At 44.2% G+C, this 24,205-nt stretch overlaps 2 protein-coding genes across 4 annotated transcripts in view; one reads left to right on the top strand and one right to left on the bottom strand.

Moving 5' to 3' along the window:
• Window positions 1-24,205, bottom strand: part of focad (focadhesin) — a 76,910-nt gene that overhangs the window by 21,467 nt on the left and 31,238 nt on the right. For all 3 annotated transcript variants that reach the window (XM_014155779.3, XM_014155781.3, XM_014155780.3), the window contains exons 12-21: window positions 22,370-22,474; window positions 21,930-22,031; window positions 12,506-12,636; window positions 11,929-12,055; window positions 9,230-9,364; window positions 9,018-9,068; window positions 8,846-8,929; window positions 6,926-7,070; window positions 5,832-6,020; window positions 5,349-5,470 (exon numbers count right to left, since the gene is read on the bottom strand). In XM_014155779.3, the coding sequence (XP_014011254.1) occupies window positions 5,349-5,470; window positions 5,832-6,020; window positions 6,926-7,070; window positions 8,846-8,929; window positions 9,018-9,068; window positions 9,230-9,364; window positions 11,929-12,055; window positions 12,506-12,636; window positions 21,930-22,031; window positions 22,370-22,474 (1,191 nt within the window). The remainder of the gene's footprint in view (window positions 1-5,348; window positions 5,471-5,831; window positions 6,021-6,925; window positions 7,071-8,845; window positions 8,930-9,017; window positions 9,069-9,229; window positions 9,365-11,928; window positions 12,056-12,505; window positions 12,637-21,929; window positions 22,032-22,369; window positions 22,475-24,205) is intronic.
• Window positions 1,157-5,300, top strand: LOC145861829 (uncharacterized). The gene is made up of 4 exons (XM_082965442.1): window positions 1,157-1,502; window positions 2,429-2,699; window positions 2,895-3,628; window positions 5,243-5,300. Exons 2-4 carry the CDS (start codon window positions 2,562-2,564, stop codon window positions 5,298-5,300), a joined length of 930 nt encoding a protein of 309 aa, XP_082821568.1. The 5' UTR covers window positions 1,157-1,502; window positions 2,429-2,561.

The following is a 24,205-nucleotide window of genomic DNA, read 5'->3' as shown; positions in this document are numbered from 1 at the left end:
TCCATGCGTCTATTCTGTGTTGAGCGGTTAACAAAGAAACAGGTTCTCCTACTTTCTTAATTTATAGTTATTTATGCAAATTTAGTTGTGATACAAATGTTAGGCCATACGTTTAGATTTTTAATACATTCTAAGGCTGCATGATGCAACTCTAATGATGATTTAGGCAGGCTGTACACACTTCATCAGTCTCTCATTCACAATTTGACAATCACTTGATAACACCTCGAACTTTCCGGCTGCATCCCCTTTGTGTGGCCATAATGCCCCCTAAAAAAATCATGTATTTTGTGGCCAGTGGCCGTTGTGCCCTTGGGCTGAATATAATAATTCTAATTCCCTTCTCCCGGCTGTGTGCCGAAGCAGCTCTCACTCACATGGTGCTCAGTCACGTGATCGGGTCTTTCTCACAGGCTGAAGACAGACACATTGGGGATGCAAATTGCGCACATACTTTTCCAATTCCAAGGCACATATTGAAGATATTGGAAGAACTGTCCACATTTACTTTTTGTCAGCCAACAAGATGAGTAGGCCTAACAAACAGCAAAAGCACTAGCCTATGTCAATCTACAATCCCGCATTGTACAAAAGTTGACCTATTCTATTCTGTGAGAAATAAATATTCCAAACATAGTCTGGGACAGTTGTAGCATCAAAAAACATGTTTTAAGCAATGAGCCTGACGCAACAGATGAGAACATTTAGCTTAAAATGTTGATAAACTATTAGGCAATTTCTTCACATTATAAGCGCAGCAATGCACACATGTAAGCTATAAGCGCAAATGTTCCATTAGCAGGAAAACACCATTCTCAAAAGTGACCACAAATGTGATTATGAATGTAATGGTTTTATTATAAAGGTGCATTTTTATGGTGAAAATTATCTTCTCCAAACTTAAAACTCCCCCGCTGCATATGTATGCCAGTTAGGGTTTACACCCGTTGCAAAGCAGATTAATGTGCTTCATTTAAAGAAGTTATTTGGCCACTTTAGTTGTGATACAAACCTTATCAAAACATATAGGCTAGGCTACATGAGGTGTGCAACTATGATTTGAAAAAGTCTCCCCAAAAAATAATGCGCTGTTTGCCTTAAGCTGGGCATACTTCATAAGGCTGAGTTCATCTCAGCCTATGCTACCCTCCAGTCCCTAGACTTCCTGGCGCTGACGGAAACATGGATCACCACAGATAACACTGCTACTCCTACTGCTCTCTCCTCGTCTGACTACGTGTTCTCGCATACCCCTAGAGCATCGAGCCAGCGGGGTGGTGGCACTGGAATCCTCATCTCTCCCAAGTGGACATTCTCTCTTTCTCCCCTGACCCATATGTCTATCTCCTCATTTGAATTCCATGCTGTCACAGTTACCAGCCCTTTCAAGCTTAACATCCTTATCATTTATCGCCCTCCAGGTTCCCTTGGAGAGTTCATCAATGAGCTTGACGCCTTGATAAGTTCCTTTCCTGAGGATGGCTCACCTCTCACAGTTCTGGGTGACTTTAACCTCCCCACGTCTACCTTCGACTCATTCCTCTCTGCCTCCTTCTTTCCACTCCTCTCCTCTTTCGACCTCACCCTCTCACCTTCCCCCCCTACTCACAAGGCAGGCAATACGCTTGACCTCATCTTTACTAGATGCTGTTCTTCCACTAATCTCATTGCAACTCCCCTCCAAGTCTCCGACCACTACCTTGTATCCTTTTCCCTCTCGCTCTCATCCAACACTTCTCACTCTCCCCCTACTCGGATGGTATTGCGCCGTCCCAACCTTCGCTCTCTCTCTCCCGCTACTCTCTCCTCTTCCATCCTATCATCTCTTCCCTCTGCTCGAACCTTCTCCAACCTATCTCCTGATTCTGCCTCCTCAACCCTCCTCTCCTCCCTCTCTGCATCCTTTGATCTCCTCTGTCCCCTATCCTCCAGGCCGGCTCGGTCCTCCCCTCCTGCTCCGTGGCTCGACGACTCACTGCGAGCTCACAGAACAGGGCTCCGGGCAGCCGAGCGGAAATGGAGGAAAACTCGCCTCCCTGCGGACCTGGCATCCTTTCACTCCCTCCTCTCTACATTTTCCTCTTCTGTCTCTGCTGCTAAAGCCACTTTCTACCACTCTAAACTCCAAGCATCTGCCTCTAACCCTAGGAAGCTCTTTGCTACCTTCTCCTCCCTCCTGAATCCTCCTCCCCCTCCCCCCCCCTCCTCCCTCTCTGCGGATGACTTCGTCAACCATTTTGAAAAGAAGGTTGACGACATCCGATCCTCGTTTGCTAAGTCAAACGACACTGCTGGTCCTGCTCACACTGCCCTACCCTGTGCTTTGACCTCTTTCTCCCCTCTCTCTCCAGATGAAATCTCGCGTCTTGTGACGGCCGGCCGCCCAACAACCTGCCCACTTGACCCTATCCCCTCCTCTCTTCTCCAGACCATTTCCGGAGACCTTCTCCCCTACCTCACCTCGCTCATCAACGCATCCTTGACCGCTGGCTACGTCCCTTCCGTCTTCAAGAGAGCGAGAGTTGCACCCCTTCTGAAAAAACCTACACTCGATCCCTCCGATGTCAACAACTACAGACCTATCTGCTGCCTTTGATACCGTGAACCATCAGATCCTCCTCTCCACCCTCTCCGAGCTGGGCATCTCTGGCACCGCGCACGCTTGGATTGCGTCCTACCTGACAGGTCGCTCCTACCAGGTGGCGTGGCGAGAATCTGTCTCCGCACCACGTGCTCTCACCACTGGTGTCCCCCAGGGCTCTGTTCTTGGCCCACTCCTATTCTCGCTATACACCAAGTCACTTGGCTCTGTCATATCCTCACATGGTCTCTCATATCATTGCTATGCAGATGACACACAATTAATCTTCTCCTTTCCCCCTTCTGACAACCAGGTGGCGAATCGCATCTCTGCATGTCTGGCAGACATATCAGTGTGGATGACGGATCACCACCTCAAGCTGAACCTCGGCAAGACGGAGCTGCTCTTCCTCCCGGGGAAGGACTGCCCGTTCCATGATCTCGCCATCACGGTTGACAACTCCCTTGTGTCCTCCTCCCAGAGTGCTAAGAGCCTTGGCGTGACCCTGGACAACACCCTGTCGTTCTCCACCAACATCAAGGCGGTGACCCGATCCTGTAGGTTCATGCTCTACAACATTCGCAGAGTACGACCCTGCCTCACACAGGAAGCGGCGCAGGTCCTAATCCAGGCACTTGTCATCTCCCGTCTGGATTACTGCAACTCGCTGTTGGCTGGGCTCCCTGCCTGTGCCATTAAACCCCTACAACTCATCCAGAACGCCGCAGCCCGTCTGGTGTTCAACCTTCCCAAGTTCTCTCACGTCACCCCGCTCCTCCGCTCTCTCCACTGGCTTCCAGTCGAAGCTCGCATCCGCTACAAGACCATGGTGCTTGCCTACGGAGCTGTGAGGGGAACGGCACCTCCGTACCTTCAGGCTCTGATCAGGCCCTACACCCAAACAAGGGCACTGCGTTCATCCACCTCTGGCCTGCTCGCCTCCCTACCTCTGAGGAAGCACAGTTCCCGCTCAGCCCAGTCAAAACTGTTCGCTGCTCTGGCACCCCAATGGTGGAACAAGCTCCCTCACGACGCCAGGACAGCGGAGTCAATCACCACCTTCCGGAGACACCTGAAACCCCACCTCTTCAAGGAATACCTGGGATAGGATAAGGTAATCCTTCTAACCCCCCCCCTTAAAAGATTTAGATGCACTATTGTAAAGTGGTTGTTCCACTGGATATTATAGGTGAATGCACCAATTTGTAAGTCGCTCTGGATAAGAGCGTCTGCTAAATGACTAAAATGTAAAATGTAAATGTATAATATATCATTCACAAGTGATAGGATAATAGTGTCACCCATCACACCATTATTGATTTAATGTTGTCTTTACATATACTAAATAATACATGTGTGAAATTTGCTTTGATTTAGAATGGATCGTTATCACGCTCCTGTCTCAAAACAGGGTCAGCGGAAAAAATACATGTCATCTATGCACTTCAATAGCGAATGGAGGACGCTTTTCACGTGGTTCATTTTCTTGTAAAGAGAAACAATGTGCTTAATATAAGAAAGTTGAGAAATAAATATAGTAGGCCTAGCCTATAGAAAGCTGATAGGATCCTCTTATTTTTAATAGAAGCAATCACTCTGTTTTCTCGTGTAATTGCATAACCTATAGAAATGTTGCGTAACATGAGCTAGTGGGTTCTCATGAAGTGTTTGATTCGATTTTGGATGGCATTTGCATTGATGTCAGAGTGATTAGAGGGACAATAGAGTGCTGAGTACCAGGCAGTTAGCAAGTTTAGTAGGCTACTAATGACCTTCAGCAGCATCAGAGCTTGGAGAAGCCTAATTACCGTGACTAAATAGTCACGTGGAATTTGACTGCCGTCATGACTCGTGACCGCCGGTGTGGCGGTAATACGGTCACCGCAACAGCCCTACGTAAAACCAGCTGTCAGTTTGAAACATGGCTGTTGGATGATACACGGTGGCCACCAGATGAGAGAGACAAAGTATGTATAAATGTTCAGGTTACTTTTCTCAAGTCAACCAGCCAGTGATGATGACAGAGGGAGAGAAAGAAAGAGCGAGAGGAGACGAGAAACAGAAAAGGTAAGGACAACAGAAAAAGAAGAGAGATAATGCGAGTAGATAGAGAGAACATGAACGAAAGAAAGATAGTGACCAGAAATATGATGGGATAGGGGAGAAGTAGAAAGGCCTCTACAGAGAAAGAGAGGAGACACACCCTTGCCCCTACCAACTCACTCAGAGGGCCTTCCGTTGGCACGTGTTGCTGATGAAACTTTGAGGGTGACTACCAGAGTGGCGATGGAATCAATAAACCCATCAAGTTCGGAACACACTCGTGACTTGAATGACGCAATACGTGTTCCACTTTTAAATAATAAAACTAGCAATTCAAATGAACAAATCCCCCATTGTTTTACAAGATATAAACCTCAGTAACAGTTAAACATTTAATTTGGGAGTTACTTAAGTCTCAAAATCAGAAATACATGCACGTGGAACATAATTAGGCACGCCTCTCCATTCTTTTCTATGAAATTGGACAAACTCCAAACATATCGCAGTGTGTGTCGGGATAGCACTTCGCTCTGAAGCCTGCAGCTTTGCTGGCTCGTCGAAGTTGCTATCTGAGGGTCTAATTAACCCCTACACCCTCAATAAATTTCACTCCCTCAGCTTTGGGACACTTCTGAAAATGGCGGAGGTGCACGTGAATGCACAAATTGAGGGCTGAGGGGAAGGGGGTGATTTGGGATTCAGCCAGAGAGAGAGGTGAGGTCACCTCGTGAATGAGAGTGGCTAACATCTGCTGGTAGCTCCGCCCCCTGCTGAGGAGGAAGCGGTTGATTGGTCGTCCATCTCGGTCGGTCTGGACGGGCAGGTCAAAGGAGAGGAGGAGGCCGGCTGGAACACACAAACATTACATCACATAAAACTTACATTTGCGGAAAACCTAGCTAAACTGGTCCTAGTCAAATAAATTAAAAATATTAATTTGAGAAATGTAACCTTTATTTTCATGAACTGTACACTAAATGCATAGTAACTCATGCAGTCAAGAATTATTCATTTTGCATACATTTAACTGACTAGCCAATTCGTGATTTTAATTAATTTATCCTATATTTCAATACAGAGGATGTCAACAATTTAGCAGACTTATTAAGTCCTTTAAATCAGATAATGTAATATAAGATTTTTTTTAAGGACCAGCGGATGCCCTGTTATTGAATATTTCTCATTTATGGTGTGTGTTGGTACCTACCTGCCAGGCCAGGTTTGAGACCAGGCTGTTTGCTCTTCTCATAGGTCTTCAGCATGAAGCCTGGGATCCCTGCCACCGTTTTCCCCTGGTCTGACCGGAGGCTCCCCCTTTTCAGGGCAGAGTGGTACACCCCACGGGGCATCTGGCTCATCTCCTGCCTCACCAGTGATGTCAGGAAGAGCTCAAATGCTGAACAGAGGGGGGGTGGGGAAAGATAGACAGGGAGAGAAATTGGAAAAGAGGCGATAGTGGCAGATTTGAATTCTGTTGTTGAAGTCTGCAATGGAACAAAATAGAACTCTAAAAAGTGCAAACCGCACCCATCCGGCACTCAGGAAGGCTAAATGAAACACTATTTGAAATAAAAACAAATACTATTTGAATTTAGGCCTACATACTGTATATAATGGATGCCATGATGGATGTCCGCAACCAGTGTAAGACCAGAGAAGAGTATTCACAGTTTCACACACAATGGGAGACCATGGTGTAAACACACAGTTTATTTTAACGAGGCAGAGAAGGAAAAGAGTGGCCCGGGGCGTCTGGGAACAAAGCACGTCGACAAAAGGACATCGAGTGTCGGTTTACTTTTCAGAATTCCTCATCGTTTAATATAATTGACACGCTTCATTAAAATTACATTGGAGCAGGAAACTGGAGTGGGGAAGAGTTTGGTCGAAAGAGGCTGTCGAGGGATTGGGGCAGAATTTCTGATTTATTCGAGTCAACTGCTCTGTGGTGCTGCGTTTCAGCATGTAGAGACAGTCCTCGGGGGGTATTGCTGAATAGTTTCACACAAAACTATTTAAAACGCTGCATTAAATCGAACACACTATTAAATCAAGATCCGAAAACACTTAGTCCCATCCTCAAAAGTTGGCACGGTGCTCAATACTGCTGTGATTCTAAAGAGCTGTAGTGAGAGTGAGAGTGAGAGTGAGAGAGAGAGAGAGAGAGAGAGAGAGAGAGAGAGAACACGTGTGTGTCGTGAGTATATGTGTCTAACATTACAGTAGTTATAAAAAGGACAGAAAAGGAGAGAACCAAGGTAGTTAGAGATGTGGGGTATATTAGATATGAGCAGCTTCTACCTGGCAGGACTGAGAGGGATGTGAGACCTAGGAGCTTCACATAGGATGGACCTGGAATGGACAAATCTTCTTCCTCCTCCTCCTCCTCTTTCTCCTTTACCTGTTCCTCCTCCACACTTTCAGGAAGTTTTGCGACCGGCCTGGCCTATCAGGAAGGCAAACCAGCATACCAAAGTCATGATTGGCTGACTGATTGCATTACACAACAATGATAAACAACAATATGATTAATTGTGAGTATAATGGATTAAAATCAGATTAAGATAACTTTTTGGGTTGATTGCACATAAGGTCCATACAAATTTTGACTTCCGCTTTCAACCCAACCCCTCCGATACATATACAGGTTTTTGGAGAGGTGGGGGGGCTACCACACTGGGTGCCCGGGGAGCTGTTGCTGTGGCGGGTTAAGTGTCTTGCTGTATTTTTCAAAGAAATGTTTAAAAAAGGTATAATTTTAGTGAATGATATTATAAATAGGACTGGTGGAGTGATGTCACACATGCAGCTAACACAGACATATGGAAATGTCTGCTCTACCCAAAATTACAACCAATTAATTGCAGCATTACCACAAAAATGGAAGAGGCAAGCAGAAGGGGAAAAAAGTAAGGAACTTGTATGTCGGCCCTGTATTAAAGAACATAAATGGTTAAAGAAAAGTGTGATAAATAAAAACATATACCAATTTCATTTAAGGACCAAAAAACTGACAGCTGTGCCATATAAATTGCAAAATAGTTGGGAAGAGATTTTCGATGTACCCATTCCATGGCACATTGTTTATGAATTGATACGCAAAACAACTTCGGATTCAAAACTTCGAATTTTTCAATTGAAATTACTATACAAAATTCTTGCAACTAATAGAATGTTATATATATGGGGGATACAATCTTCCCAGCTCTGCAGATTCTTCTGTGCGGAGGCAGAGTCATTAGATCAATTATTTTGGTACTGTCCAGATGTAGTTCGTTTTTGGTCACAGGTCCAGGAATGGCTGAAGAATTGCAACATTTGCCTAGAACTAACACTGCAGATAGCAATACTGGGTGATTTGAAAAGCCATAGTCAATCAATCAATAATATAATAATTATTTTAGCAAAAATGTTTATTTTTACAATCTGTAGAAGCTATGAGAATAGAAAGGTTCAATTGTTTTGTGAAGCATCACAGCACAGTTGAAAAATATATGGCAAATAGAAATCCGAAATGGATGATGTTGAGAGATAGATGGGAGGGGTTGAATGGAGCTGAAGGGTGGGACTAATAACAAGATAAACAATGTAAAACATACGGGGTCTGTAAAATATATATAGGTTCAGAACTTTTGTGAAATAGCACAGTTACAAATAGAAATCAAACTGGATGGACATCAGAAATAGAGGAAGGACTAAAAACAAACAAAAAATAACTATTGTAAAATAGACTGTCTGTAAAATGTGTATAAGATGAATAAATTGAAGGTAAAAGCCGAAGTGTTTATTAGTTTACTCCAATTGGGGGATCGGTGGTAGGGTTTGCGGGGAATAATAATAAAGGTATATTCTTTAAAAAAGTATGTATGTCTATATAGGTATGTGTATGTATATGAGTATATGTATGCATGCGTGTATGGATATATATATTTACCCCAAAAATATATGGGGGATTGGAAATGATGCAGACAATTACATTGATGGAAGCAATATTTTTTCCACAATATTAAGCTGACCCACCCCCCCTCAAAAAGTGTCTTGCTCAAGGGCACAACGGCAGGCAATGTCATCTAGGATTCGAACAGGCAACCCTCCCGTTGCTGGCCTGCCTCTCTTACCACTAGGCTACCTGCCGCTCCAGGGATGAATTACTACTACATAACGTTGCTAGGTGGTTGTAGGAACATTGGGAGAGCGTCGTCTATCCAGTGGGACTCTCACCTGCTCGGGGAGGTGAAGGAGCGTGTGCGCTGCCTCTGAGAACTCTGACAGAGCCTTGTATCCACAACTGGCCACCTCAGGTTCCTGGAACACACAAACTCATCAAAACAAAAACATGCACAGAGATCTGGGATTTGGCTAGTCTGGGAAGCAGGCTGATTTCTCCACCAACCTTGTTGAGAGCATAGCCCCAGAGAAAGCTGACAACCTGCTCTTTGAGTTTCTGAAGGAAAACAAGCCATAGTTAAGGGCGAAAAGGCCTCAAATCACATCAAATTGAAATGCTGCACAAAAACAAAACACTTGTTTGCATTGCCATGGTTAAAATATGGGCCCCAGGTGTGTTATGCATAGTCAACAGATTTGGAGGAGCAGTTGGTGTACCTCGTACTCCTCAGTCTTGACAGTGAGCTGTGGCAGCAGAGCCAGGAGCTCTGCTATGGCCTTGACCACCAGAGGTCTGGAGTCACAGCTCAGCTTAGGGCCCAAGGCTGTCCATGTGGAACCCACATCCACCACCTGGAAAAACATCATCATCATCATCATCATCAATGTTTACTACCTGAAGACAACGTTATATTAGGGGGTTTACTGAATTATGCTTATTGTAACAAACACATACCAAGTAAGACAGTATTCATATTCAGACATCTTAGGAAATTTAGTGACTGTGCGTGTGTGCATGCGTGTGTGTGTGCGCACATCAGGGTTTCCGTTAGGCAAATGTGGCGCCGGACAACGCGACGAGAATATATCTTCATTTACCGGACACATATGCTTTAGGGCGTCCACTCACGGTGTTCAGAATCTTAACAAAACATGCAACTCCTGTAATGAAGCAGGCAATAAAACGTCCTTTTCAAACAGTTGCCAAAATGCAATTCACAGGAAAAAAAGGGGGAAAATAAACACTTAATCAGCACTTGACCCCCTGTAACACCACCAGCGAAACCCCCTTTCTAGCTCTGACTCTACTGACAGCTACGTTGAGGAAAAATGTCCTTTCTACGCCTGTGATATATGGTTGTCCCACCTAGCTATTTTAACATGAATGCACTAACTGGAAGTCGCTCTGGATAAGAGCGTCTGCTAAATGACAAATGTAAACAGCACACCTGATGCGAGCGGTATACGACAGATCTCCATTAGAAACTACGAAAGAGGGTGAAAGAAAGTTGATCTGAAAACCAATAGAACAGGTATGAAATGGCATATGAGGAAGTCTTTCATAGGCAGCTGTGTGGCAAAAGGCCTAGCTGATTATTGAGCTGCAGCTGTCAGTGAAAAGCATCTATAGTGTGTGAAGAGAATGCGCCTTGAGTATAATTTCAAACATTGAGACAAGAAGAAGTGGGGTGTGTGGCGAAGATAGCCTGTAGGTGTGTCTCTCTCCAAAATGTATGTGCCTAACTCTCCAGAATCCACTCCGCTGTCTCCCACCAATTCTTGCGCATTCATTGTTATATGTGAATGTATTGCCCTTTGATTGTTTCTTTTTTAGCAATTCCCCATTACATCTGTCACCAGTAGTATATATACTGTTAATCACCGTCATTTGGTTACATTCATTTATGTTAACGCATTTGTATTACTAATTAGGCCTATAGTTATTTTGCGTTCTCGTTCTCGGAGTGGAACTGTCATTTGCAGAGTTCCCAACCTGCTACACTTGTGAGAAACACATTTTGGTTTTATTTTATAACTATCATTTACGAGTTGTCAATTTTTTCATTGTCTTTTGTTTGGAGTGCTCCATGTGAGCAATGAGCATGGGCCTGGTCTCTCTGTCTTGTTAATGATAAGGGAGCACGCCCGCCTTTTTTTTTTGCCCGCCTGAGCACGTACACAACGAGCCTACCTGGCCTGCTGCGCGCAAATGTTGGAGTGCCCATTTCGGGATGTTTGCTTTCTGATCGTCTTAGTCACCACATCCACCACTAATAAATTACTGAGAAGCTCAGCTTAAGTCAACAAAGTCTGTATTTTTTTTTTTAAACATCCATTGCGAATGTTAGGCCTACTTTGAGGAACTCTTAGGCTGTTTGGAAAATCTTTCCAACAATCTCCCCCTCGGGTAATCACCAAGCCTCCATGTGAAAGAGCAAAATATCATAAATCGGATCATCCCATATATCCAGAGGAAACTTCATAAAATAGCCTACCTTTCCCTTGCGCAAAAACAGCCGTTTGTCCCGAGCTCACTGGGGGGAAACTCTGAGAGCCCAGAATAGGCTAGTTGATACAACGTTGCAAGTTCGCTAGCTACAGCTTTGGGCAGAACCCAGTGAGGATTTGATAGGATTTTGCACTTCACTAGCAATAGCCAAGTCAAGACAGATAAGGGAGGCAGACAGGCAAAGTAGAGAGATGAATGTGATTGAAAGAATCCAAATTTTTATCAGTAGACTATATTTTCTACTGTTTTTATTTGTCGGCTTTATCTATTTTGAATTGGTTGACAATGGAAGTTATAGGCCAACGGCTGCATTGGTCATCTCTGAGTTCAATGCGCTCATTTATGACATTTCGCAGCCAATGATTACAGTAATGTGTCCATGTGGCAGAGGCTGGTGCTCTCGCATTAGTTGAATTTAAACTTTTCTATTTTTATTATTACAAATAATATTTGTATGATTTCCACATGACCACGATTTTGAGAAACAAAAACATTATTATTGAAATTAAACTGATCCACAAAAACACTCATATGAAAATCCTAACTGACAGGCAGATTGGTAGAAATGATAAATTGTATGCTTCCCCAAACTTGAAACTCACGCGCCACCTATGAAGTTATGAAATAATTGCCTCCATCTTTCCACGGTCGGATTTTCAAGAACGTGAAGACATGCCTCATAACATGAAGTAAAACATTCAGGTTTCAAACAATTAAGTATGTTTTCAAAATGCATACTGCCTCTAGCTCACATTGTAAAGTGATGGGTGACGCGTTGATAGCCTGCGTAACGTTGGTTTTTCTCCTGGTCAATTTGTCAGGCCACAATTTAAAAAAAAAAAAATATCCGGCCAAATGACAGCAATTACCGGCTAACAGAAACCCGGGCGTGCACGTCTATTCTCACCTCGGTGCGGCAGAGCTCGTGGAGGCCTTGCAGGGCCAAGGCAGCAGGGGCGGCCTGGTCTGGTCTGGAACACTGGGCCAGAGTGTGTGTGATGGCAGCCAGCATGTCCCCTCCGTGCTGGTAGGGCCTGGGACAGACGAGTTATTAAAACCTCTTTCTAGAAGTGAATTCAAAATCCACCCCTTTCCCTTACCGCCAAGGCATTTTTGTAACTCTGAAACTTTCAAAAGATTGAACAAGTGTTTATCTAATATGGATCGAAGGGTGTAGGAAAAGTGTGGAAGGGACGGTAGAGTGTAGGGCAGGGGTGGCCAACCCTCCTCCCGGGGAGCTACTGAGTAAGCGGGCTTTTGCGCCAGCCCTGCTCCAACACAACTTATTCAGCTAACCTAGGTCCTGATGAGCAGCTGGTCCGTTGAATCAGGTATGTTATAGAGCAGGGACGGAGCAAAATCCTGCACAGCCAGTAGCTCCCCAGGAGGATGGTTGGCCACACTTGGTGTAGGGAAAGCGAGGGGCTTAGGAAGAACCCTGAGGGGACAGACCATATACGTCTCAGAGGAGTGTTAGAGCCCACCTCTCTCTGCAAATGTCTCTGACACAGGCAGCCCTGGCTAGAATCTGTTCCCACTGGGCCTCCTTCCCCAGGAGCACAGAGGACTTCTCAAACTGGGAGATCAGCCTCTGGAGGTCAGGATACACACGGTCCTACAGCCCAGAGAGGGACAGATAGATAGTGAATGAGAGAGAGAGGGAGGGAAAGAGACACTTAATCCCAAACCAAGACTGCCAAAGTGTCAACTCCCGCATCTGGGAAACAATCCATTGCAAATGAAACACCCTTCTGAAGGTGCAGTGTGGACAATCAGCTGGCATCATATATTGTATTGTTATTTGAATGTAAAAAAGTATTGTGTTTTGTTTGTGATCTGAAAAACAAGAAAACGTAATACAACTTTATATTGAATAGATATACACACTATATATCTACACTACAGTTCAAAAGTGTAGGGTCAGTGTAGGGTCACTTAGACCTTATTTTTGAAAGAAAAGCAAATTTCTTGTCCATTAAAATAACATTAAATTGATCAGAAATACCGTGTTGACATTGTTAATGTTGTAAATGTAGCTGGAAACGGCTGATTTTTTATGGAATATCTACATAGGCGTACAGAGGCCCATTATCAGCAACCATCACTCCTGTGCTCCAATGGCACGTTGTGTTAGATAATCCAAGTTTATCATTTTAAAAGGCTAATGGATCATTAGAAAACCCTTTTGCAATGAACCCTTTTGCAATGAAAACTCTTGTTCTGAATAAAGAAGCAATAAAACTGGGCTTCTTTAGTCTAGTTGAGTATCTGGGGCATCAGAATTTGTGAGTTCGATAACAGGCTCAAAATGACCAGAAACAAAGACCTTTCTTCTGAAACGTGTCAGTCTATTCTTGTTCTGAGAAATGAAGGCTATTCCATGTGAGAAATTGCCAATGAACTGAAGATCTCGTACAACGCTGTGTACTACTCCCTAGACAGAACAGCGCAAACTGGCTCAAACCAGAACAGAAAGGAGTGGGAGGCCCCGGTGCACAACTGAGCAAGAGGACAAGTACATTAGAGTGTCTAGTTTGAGAAACAGACGCCTCACAAGTCCTTAACTGGCAGCTTCATTAAATAGTACCCGCAAAACACGTCCCAACGTCAACAGTGATTCCGCAATGCTGGCCTTCTAGACAGAGGTCCTCTGTCCAGTGTCTGTATTCTTTTGTCAATCTTAATCTTTTATTTTTATTGGCCAGTCTGAGATATGGCTTTTTCTTTGCAACTCTGCCTAGAAGGCCAGCATCCCGGAGTCGCCTCTTTACTGTTGACGTTGAGACTGGTGTTTTGCGAGAACACTCCTGAGTGGCACAGTGGTCTAAGGCACTGCTTTGCAGTGCTGGCTATGCCACTAGAGATCCTGGTTCGAGTCCAGGCTCTGTCGCAGCCGGCTGCAACCGGGAGACCCAAGGGGTGGCGCACAATTGGCCCAGTATCTTCCAGGTTAGGGGAGGGTTTGGCCGGCAGGGATGTTCCTGTCCCATCGCGCACTAGCGACTCCTGTGGCGGGCCGGGCGCAATGCGCAATGCACACTGACACGGTCGCCAGGTCTACAGTGATTCATCCGACACATTGGTTCAGCTGGCTTCCGGGTTAAGCAGGCGTTGTGTCAAGAAGCAGTGCGGCTTGGCTGGGTTGTGTTTCGGAGGACACACGCCTCTCGACCTTCGCCTCTCCCGAGTTCGTACAGGAGTTGCAGCGATGGGACAATTGGATACCACAAAATTGGGGAGAAAAAGGGGGACTAAAATTAAAACGTTCCCACAGCTAAATAAACCGGATGTGGAGGTCCTGGGCTGGCGTGGTTACATGTGCTTTACGGTTGTGAGGTCGGTTGAACGTACTGCCAAATTCCCTAAAACGACGTTGGTGGACATTCCTGCAGTCAGAATGCCAACTGCACGCTCCCTCAACATGAGACATCTGTGGCATTGTGTTGTGTGACAAAATTGTACATTTTAGAGTGGCCTTTTATTGTCGCCTGGTGCACCTGTGTTTAATCATATTCATGATATGCCACCCCTGTCCGGTGGATGTGTTAACTCGAAATGACACAACGGCAAGGTTCCAATTTAACAAAGTTTACTATACCGTATGAACACACTACAAGGTAGCCATTCCACTCTAGGCTAGGTCCATCAACCAGAAGACTCCCTGCGCAGGCACACTCTTGACTGAGTGATAGCCCCGTAATAAAAGAAATATAGGGATACTTAAAACATGAATTTAACAATCTCCCCCTTTTCTTTAAAGACAAATAAAACATCAACAACATAATTAAATGTCCAAGTATTATTCAAGTTCCCCATTACAAATGGGTTGTGTGACAGTTTTTATTTGTATTACTCAAGCTGCCACTTTCCATTACTGAGAGCCTGTAGGAGGAGAGCCTGTAGGAGCACAAGACCGGATGCTCCTTTTTTAGTCAGACAGTCAGCAAGCTGTTCCTTTGTGGTCGACCACAGAATCCACTGGATTCTCTGTGCTTGAATAAGTTCCTTGATGCTGCTAATCTCAAGACGAAGTCTTTTCTCTGTGACAGACTTGGTTGACTTCACAGCATCAACTAATGAGTAGTTGTCAGTGACACAAACTACAGGTAGAATGTGCCGTTTTGTCTCACCAGTGGTAAGCTCTGAGAACAGAGTTGCAAGAAAGATCGCATTGTCAATTCCATCCGCAAGAGCAAGTGTTTCTCCAGCAAGTGTGCTTCGGACAACCCTTCTGATCCTTTTTGACTGCCAACAGATAGCTGAGAATCTTCCTCCTTCACCCATTAACACGATTAGATGTCCACCTTGTGTGCCTCCATCTGTAAGGTTCCCTAGCGAAGCATCACTGAAGACAACTAGTTTCAAAGAGTCATCTTTTCCAACATGCTGAAACTTTAAAGTCATTTGTTGTGATTTCAGTTTACGGACAACTTTGTTTGCCTCATGAATGGTTTGTACAGTGGCGTGTTTTGTGTTAGATGCCAAGTTGCAACCATCAAAGACTACATCAGGTCTACTCTGTCTAGCAACCCGTAAAATCTGTCCTATCTTTAACATGAATTGATCAGCTTCAATTCCACATAGAGGGGAATTCCTTTGTACGGCTCTTGAAGGATCCATGTGAATGGGTTGAAGATTCTTGATATAGCTTTCCTGTTGCATCAGTATTGTCCCATCAACTGTAATAAACTCTATGCCAACATAACAAAAATTATCGTGCTCCTCACGGCTGACCTGGAAAACAGATTTGAGGTGTGGAATCACAGTTGTAGCAAAGGTCTGTGAGCCACCCCAGATAAAGTCATCAACATGACAGGCAAGTACTCCAGTCACATTGCAGTCTTGATCAAGCCAATAGAAGACTGCAGGATCCACTTGTGACATTTTTCCACCTGTATTCAGCATTGTTGCCTTGACTTTGTTGTACCAGTAGAGTGGTGCATCTGCCAGTCCATACACACACTTTTTTAGTTTCCAAAGTGTTCCTTCGCTTTTAGCTTCAGGCGGTCGGATGTGAATGTCTCTTGACACCTCTGTTCCCTGCAAAAATGCAGCTTTGATGTCTATGAAATTAAGTTTCCATTTTTTCTGGCAGATCACTGACATCAGCAATCTGAGTGACTCTGAGGTGCATGTCGGTGAGTCTTTTGGGAGTTGTTTAGCAGCCAGTGTAACCGATGTGAAATGGCTAGTTAGTTAGCGGTGGTGCGCGCTAATAGCGTTTCAATCGGTGACGTCACTCTCTCTGAGACTTGAAGTAGGGTTTCCCCTTGCGTTGCAAGGGCCGCGGCTTTTGTGGCGCGATGGGTAACGTTGCTTCGTGGGGTGTCAGTTGTTGATGTGTGCAAGGGTCCCTGGTTCGAGCCCGGATTGGGGCGAAGAGAGGGACGGAACCTACACTGTTACACCAGCTCCTCAAAACCTCTAGACGTGCTTTAGGCACTATACCAGTTAAGGATTCTTTAAGGGTACACAGCCACCTTGTTGAGACACACTTTTAGCCAATGTCTTTGACTTCCTCAAACACTCCATTTTTCCTCCAATTACTGAGCTCATCTAGCTTAGCTGAGTCAAATGACACGTCCTTTGTTTCAAGTACATCATCATTTTGTATGTCATTCTGTTTTTCTCGATTTTCCATTGGTTCAATTCTGAGATTATCTACAAGTGACAGGTCAGCTGACCCTGTTGTACCAGAAAGTGTAGCTGGTTCAGAGTACTGCAAGTTGTACCAGTTCTGGTTTTTCCTTTGGCTTTTCCTGCTCTTCCAATTTCTCTGTCCATGTATTTAACAGTTTGTCCAGTTTTCAGATTGGAACAACCATGTTCTCTTAACACGTGGCTGTTGTTGAATGTTTTCCTCATTTGAACGCTCAACAGTATTATCTGTGGCATGGTTGAAGGTCTCTGCTTCATTTCCTGTGTCAGTTTCAGTGTCCATATCATTGGATGCGTCATCTGGTAGGTTTGTGTCTGTTACTGTGTCCTTTTTGTCATTTTCATTAGGAGGCTGATTCTCAGCAACAGCCCCTCTATTTTGTTGATCATTTATTTTCCGCAATCTTGAGTGATGCACCCTGACAATGATGCCTTCGTGCCTCACAAATATCACCACACCATCTTGGCCAATGACTACTCCTGGTCCTTTCCACTCTTTGACAGTCAACTCGTTTGTAGTACACTTTGTTCCAGTTTCGGACTTCTCATCGGTGGGTCGTAGCGGTTTACGCAGAGCCCTGCGAATTCTTTCTGAGCACTCTGCTTCAGTGAACACTTTTCTCGCTGCATGTAGTGCTGAAAGGTGCTGTCCCACCCATGCACTCACACTGGTCCCTTCTAGTGCTGGTGGCTTGTCAACCAGTACAGAGGGAAGATTAGGGTTCTGCCCGAACACTAGTTGGTATGGGCTGTAACCATGAACATTGTGCATTGAGTTTTTTGCCATCAAAGCCCAATCTAGGGCTGTGTTCCAGTAACATCCATTGTCTTGCTTCACTTTCAGCATGATCTCTGTGAGTGTTTGATTGTGTCTCTCCAGAAGTCCATTGCTCCATGGACAGTATGCAGCAGTTGTCTTTACTTCCATGTTGAAGTTCTCTGCCATTTCTCTTATTTCATTATTATTGAATTCTCCTCCATTGTCACTGTACAATTTCTGGGGCGGGCCATGCACACATATCCAGGAATGAATGAAGTGCTTGATGATGTCACTGGGTTTCTTTGCATTCACAATGCTTTCAGCACTAAAGCGTGTGAAGTGGTCGATTATGTGAAGGTACCACACACTTGGTCCTAACTCATGTAGCTCTACAGCCATTGTACTTGGAAGCCAGTGACAAACCAACAGCTGGCTTGGGCTTACGTTTACTGTATATTTGACATGTGTCACAACTGTTAACCATCTGCTCTAGAATGGAAATACTCTCATCATCATTATTCCCTGAACTGCTGAGTAACTTCTGAAGTCTGTCAACTGTAGCACGTCCAAACTGTTTGTGAAGCTTTAACAATACTTTGTGTTTTTCTTTTGTGTTCATGTTCTCTGTGTGTGTCAGAATCTCCATGTGCTCTGTGTCCGTCAGAATCTCATTTTCGCATGGACTCTGTGTGATGTCTTTGTCTAAAATGTTTACACAATAGTGGCCTGAGGTAGTAAGTTCAAGAGTCACTGGTTGTTTAAACATCACTGCCTTGTCATTTTTTATGTCTAGTACAGGCCCTGCCTTCTTGAGGGAAGCTTTGCTTAATAGTAAGGGGACATCTGCAGGGACCACCTCTGTTTCAATGTGACACTTAGTCTGACCAATTTTTGCTGGCATCTTAATTCTCTTAGTAGAATGGACAATTCTCCCATCTCCAAATGTGAAAGCTCTGTTGCTTGGTGTGTCAATCATATTTTGTACTTCTTTCATATTTAGTTCACTAACATAGCTATCAAGCCATTTTGCACCACACACTGTCCGTGTACATGCAGTATCAATCACAGCAGATCCTAAGGATTCAATTATAAAAATCTCAGTATCAGATTCATTTGAAAACAGTGTAATGTTACACTGCTCTCTCTCTGTGTTTGCATTTTCCTCTGTTAGTTTAACTTGTTCATTTTTATGAGGACAGTCTTTAACCCAATGGTAAGTGCTTTGACAAATAGCACATTTTGATCTCCTTCCATATTTGTCCAGTGGATTTGTGCCGGGAAATGGCGCCCTCTTCTGGATGTCTTGAGAACGTGACTTGTTGGTGCCTTTTCTCTGCTGCTCAGTGTAATATGCTACGTCACTCACTTGCATTCTATCTGTTATTGGCGCGACAGACGTCTTTTCACCAAAGATTATTTTTAGTGCCGACTTCATTGATGCAAAAGTCAGCACAGTACAAGCAGTCAAAGCCAACTGTTTCTCCCTACCATCCAGACAGGCAGTCTCTAGCAACTTGAAAGCTAACACTGCATCCGGGAGAACCATGTCGTACTTGCGCATCCTATTGTACCTCTGTTCGAAATCAATGATGTAGTCCGTCATTGCAACCGAAATATCTCTCGTAACACTGTCAAAGTTTGAATATGCCTCGTGGGCACGGTCTTTCTCTTCTTTAAGAAATATCCAGTGCTCTGATCAAAGTTCCCATACCATCATCCTTGTTCAAATCCTCAACGGATAGCGAGCGATAATACCACCGCAAGTGCTTGCTTTTTCGCGTCCAGATTAGTAACCCGTGTCCAGATTCCAAGTTCATTTTCCCAACTTTCGTACGACCTCTTCTCGTCGAAGCGAGGTGGCATATTGTAGTTATTAGCCATCCTCTGCTACCAATGTTAACTCAAAATGACACAACGACAAGGTTCCAGTTTAACAAAGTTTACTATACCGTATGAACACACTACAAGGTAGCTATGCCACTCTAGGCTAGGTCCATCAACCACAAGACTCCCTGCACAGGCACACTCTTGACTGAGTGATAGCCCCGTAATAACAGAAATATAGGGATACTTAAAACATTAACTTAACAGATGGATTATCTTGGCAAAGGAGAAATGCTCACTTACTGGAATGTAAAGAAATCTGTGCACCAAATTTGAGAGGAATAAGCTTTTGTGCTTACGGACATTTTCTGGGATCTTTTATTTCAGCTCATAAAACATGGGACCAACACTTTACATGTTGCATTTATATTTTTGTTCAGTATATACAGTTGAGGTCGTAAGTTTACATACACTTAGGTTGGCGTCATTAAAACTTGTTTTTCAACCACTCCACAAATTTCTTGTTAACAAACTATAGTTTTGGAAAGTCGGTTAGGACATCTACTTTGTGCATGACAGAAGTAATTTTTCCAACAATTGTTTACAGACAGATTATTTCACTTATAATTCACTGTATCACAATTTCAGTGGGTCAGAAGTTTACATACACTAAGTTGACTGTGCCTTTAAACAGCTTGGACAATTCCAGAAAATGATTACATGGCTTTAGAAGCTTCTGATAGGCTAATTCACATTATTTGAGTCAATTGGAGGTGTACCTGTGGATGAATTTCAAGGCCTACCTTCAAACTCAGTGCCTCTTAGCTTGACATCATGGGAAAAATAAAAAATAAATCAGCCAAGAAGTCAGAGAAATATTTGTAGACCTCCACAAGTCTGGTTCATTCTTGGGCGCAATCTCCAAATGCCTGAACGTACCACATTCATCTGTACAAACAATAGTACGTAAGTATAAACACCATGGGACCACGCAGCCGTCATACCGCTCAGGAAGGAGACGCGTTCTGTCTCCTAGAGATGAACGTACTTTGGTGCGAAAAGTGCAAATCAAACCCAGAACAACAGCAAAGGACCTTGTGAAGATGCTGGAGGAAACGGGTACAAAAGTATCTATATCCACAGTAAAACGAGTCGCTCAGAAAGGAAGAAGCCACGGCTCCAAAACCACCATAAAAAAGCCAGACTACGGTTTACAACTGCACATGGGGACAAAGATAGGACTTTTTGGAGAAATGTCCTCTGGTCTGATGAAACAAATATAGAACTGTTTGGCCATAATGACCATCGTTATGTTTGGAGGAAAAAGGGGGAGGCTTGCAAGCCAAAGAACACCATCCCAACCGTGAAGCACGGAGGTGGCAGCATCATGTTGTGGGGCTGCTTTGCTGCAGGAGGGACTGGTGCACAAAATAGATGGCATCCCGAGGATGGAAAATTATGAGGATAAGTTGAAGCAACATCTCAAGACATCAGTCAGGAAGTTAAAGCTTGGTCGCAAATGGGTCTTCCAAATGGACAATGACCCCAAGCATACTTCTAAAGTTGTGGCAAAATGGCTTAAGGACAACAAAGTCAAGGTATTGAAGTGGCCATCAAAATTCACCCAACTTATTGTGGGAAGCTTGTGGAAGGCTACCCGAATCATTCTCTCTACTGATAGTGATCCTAACTGACCTAAGACAGGGAAATTTTACTCGGATTAAATGTCAGGAATTGTGAAAAACAGAGTTTAAATGTACTTAGCTAAGGTGTATGTAAACTTCAGACTTCAACACACACACACACGCACACACACGCACACACACGCACACACACGCACACACACGCACACACAGGCCACTCGGAAAGTATTCAGACCCCTTGACTTCTACCACATTTTGTTACGTTACAGCCTTATTCTAAAATTGATTAAAAAAAAATAATTCCTCATCAATCTACACACAATATCCGATAATGACAAAGCAAAAACAAGTTTTTGAAAACCTTTGGCAGTGATTACAGCCTCGAGCCTTCTTGGGTATGACGCTACAAGCTTGGCACATCTGTATTTGGGGAGTTTCTCCCATTCTTCTCTGCAGATCCTCTCAAGCTCTGTCAGGTTGGATGGGGAGCGTCGCTGCACAGCTATTTTCTGGTCTCTCCAGAGATTTTGGCTCAGGTTCAAGTCTGGGCCCTGGCTGGGCCACTCAAGGACATTCAGAGACTTGTTCAGAAGACACTCCTGCTTGGTCTTGACTGTGTGCTTAGTGTCATTGTCCTGTTGGAAGGTGAACCTACGCCCCAGGTGTGTGCCTTTCCAAATCATGTTCAATCAATTCAATTTACCACAGGTGGACTCCAATCAAGTTGTAGAAACACCTCAAGGATGATCAATGGAGAAGATGCACCTGAGCTCAATTTCAAATCTCATAGCAAATGGTCTGCATACTTACATAAATAAGGTATTTCTGGTTTTTGCTTTGTCATTATCGGGTCTTGTGTGTAAATTGATGAGATTTTTTATTTATTTAATCAATTTTAGAAGAAGGCTTTAATGTAACAAAATGGGGAAAAAGTCAATGCATCTGAATACTTTCCGAATGCACTGTATGTATATATTCACATAAAAAAAGTATGCCTTTGACTATTGCTCTCCCATCACTAACCTGTTTCTCCCACAGAGCGGTCATGAGGCGCAGTGCCACGGCCCTCAGCTTGGGGGCGCTGCCCAGCATCTGGAGAGTGTGGAGCACCTGGGGAAGACACAACTGACAACCACACATGTTAGAGAGGGGAAGCCACACACACAGACACACGTCAATATAAAGTATGATGTTACGTTTGAGCCAATACACTATTCAATGACACTCGTGCATAAATTGGTACACAGGAAAGCAAGCTTTCTTGGAAGGCTTTGCGTTAAGTCTATCTTGACCATATTCAATGAGGCAATGAGATGCAAAGTCTTCTCTGAAACTGAGCACTGTCCTTTGACGTTGAGACTCCTACTACTAGTTATAGCAGCTAAAAGTATAGCATTTTCCCACTGTTTGGGGATATGACTCAGCCTTTCAAACAGGCCAGCCGTGTGCAGTGCAGTAAGTACCTTGTGGGTCCCAAAGTTTGGCAGCGAGTACAGCACAGCGTGGGACAAGTCTGGGTCACACTCCTTCCCCAGCTTAAACAACAGAACATGAAGAAGGGATGGGACCTGGAGAGAGAGAGAGAGAGAGAGAGAGAGCGAGAGAGAGAGCGAGAGACAGGGGGGAGGGGGGAGAGAGAAAGAGAGATAGGGAGGGAGAGAGAGAGAGAAAGAGGGGGGTGGGAAAGAGAGAAAGTGAGTGACAGACAGACAGACAGACAGACAGACAGACAGACAGACAGACAGACAGACAGACAGACAGACAGACAGACAGACAGACAGACAGACAGACAGACAGACAGACAGACACAGACAGAGACAGACAGAGAGGACAGGACAGGACAGACGGGGGCACACACTAGTTGAAGCATGTTTACTTGAAACACTTTTCTTCTTGTGTAGGGGAGAGTGGGAGTAAAGGGGGGGGGGTAATATTCTACATTCTTGCCCGAGTTCTTCTCACCCACATCATTACAGGCCGCGCTAAGCTGCACACTGTCACAACCGATCCATCTCACCCGCCACCGCCACCCCCGCCGCCACACAGCGCAAGGAAGAGGCAAAGGAATCGTCGGGCTTTGAACTTTGAAAGTCGCGTTCCTGTGCTGGTGTTACCCCCCACTCCCTCCCCCGCTCTCAAGGAGCTCCTCATTCCTTAATTTCTTCCTTTCTTAATAACTTACTTCTGTCTCTCGCTTTTCACTCCCACTCGCTCTCCTTCCTTCTTTCCAACCCCCCACAGCTGACACACTGTTGTACAAAAGCAGAGTCTTGTCCCGGAGGCTTTTGCCATTCCAAGACACCTAAGTATGCTTCCTCTCTCTCCCACAAACCCTGACAAACATATAGAGCCTTGGGGGCAGAACAAACAGACAACCCCAGCCAAATTAGTGTCAGTTCTAGTGGAGGTATCATCATCATCATCATCATCCCAGGCCAAGACTAGAGAATATGGAAAGGGAACTGAGGGAAAATAAATCTGTTATTATAGAAAGCAATAAAGACAAATTAGGTAATGCACACACGTCCAATGTACAACCGGCCCTCCATACAGTATAGTGAAGGGGTGCCAAACAGCAGGCCCATGGGCCAAATAGAAAACTGTGGCCAGATAGGTACACAGGCAAAAATATGCTGCATTTGTTTGCTTGTTTTTGCTACGCAAGTAAGTGGAACAGCCTTGTGTTCTTGCGTTAAGTATATAAGGTATAGATGCATTGCCTTCAACACATTACTGAGTACCACTCTCCATATTTTCAAGCATAGTGGTGGCTGCATCATGTTATGGGTATGCTCGTCATCTTTAAGGACTGGGGAGTTTTTCTGGATAAAACATAAATTAAGCTAAGCCCATGCAAAATCCTAGAGGAAAACCTTGTTCAGTCTGCTGAATGAAGTTACCTTTCAGAGATGAAGTTACCTTTCAGCAGGACAATAACCTAAAACACAAGGCCAAATCTACACTGGAGTTGTTTACCAAGAAGACAGTGAATGAATTTCACAGAGCTTAATTAATTTTGAAAAAAAAAAAATGGGCAAATGTTGCACAATCCAGGAGTGGAAAGCTCTTAAAGACTTACCCAGAAATACTGACAGCTGTAATCACTCCCAAAGCTGCTTCTAACAAAGTAATGACTCAGGGATGTAAATACCTATGCAAATAAGATATTTTTGTATTTCATTTTCAATAAATTAGCAAGAATTTCTAAAAACATGTTTTCACTTTGTCATTAGGTGGTATTATGTGTAGATGGGTGAGGTTTTACCTTTTTTTGTCTCTTCATTTTGAATTCAGGATGT

Source organism: Salmo salar, chromosome 18 (assembly GCF_965601325.2).
Source record: "Salmo salar chromosome 18, fSalSal1, whole genome shotgun sequence".
NCBI lineage: Eukaryota > Metazoa > Chordata > Actinopteri > Salmoniformes > Salmonidae > Salmo > Salmo salar.
Note: the sequence above shows the minus strand (reverse complement) of the source record. Positions and strands in the feature narration are given on the sequence as shown.

Bases quoted from the DNA above. Each gene is read 5' to 3' on its own strand.
- LOC145861829 (XM_082965442.1), top strand. From the start codon at position 2,562: ATGTCAACAACTACAGACCTATCTGCTGCCTTTGATACCGTGAACCAT. The intron at 2,700-2,894 runs GTGGCGTGGCGA...TCTGACAACCAG, and splicing joins TGACAGGTCGCTCCTACCAG to GTGGCGAATCGCATCTCTGC. The intron at 3,629-5,242 runs GTCAATCACCAC...TCACTCCCTCAG, and splicing joins CACGACGCCAGGACAGCGGA to CTTTGGGACACTTCTGAAAA.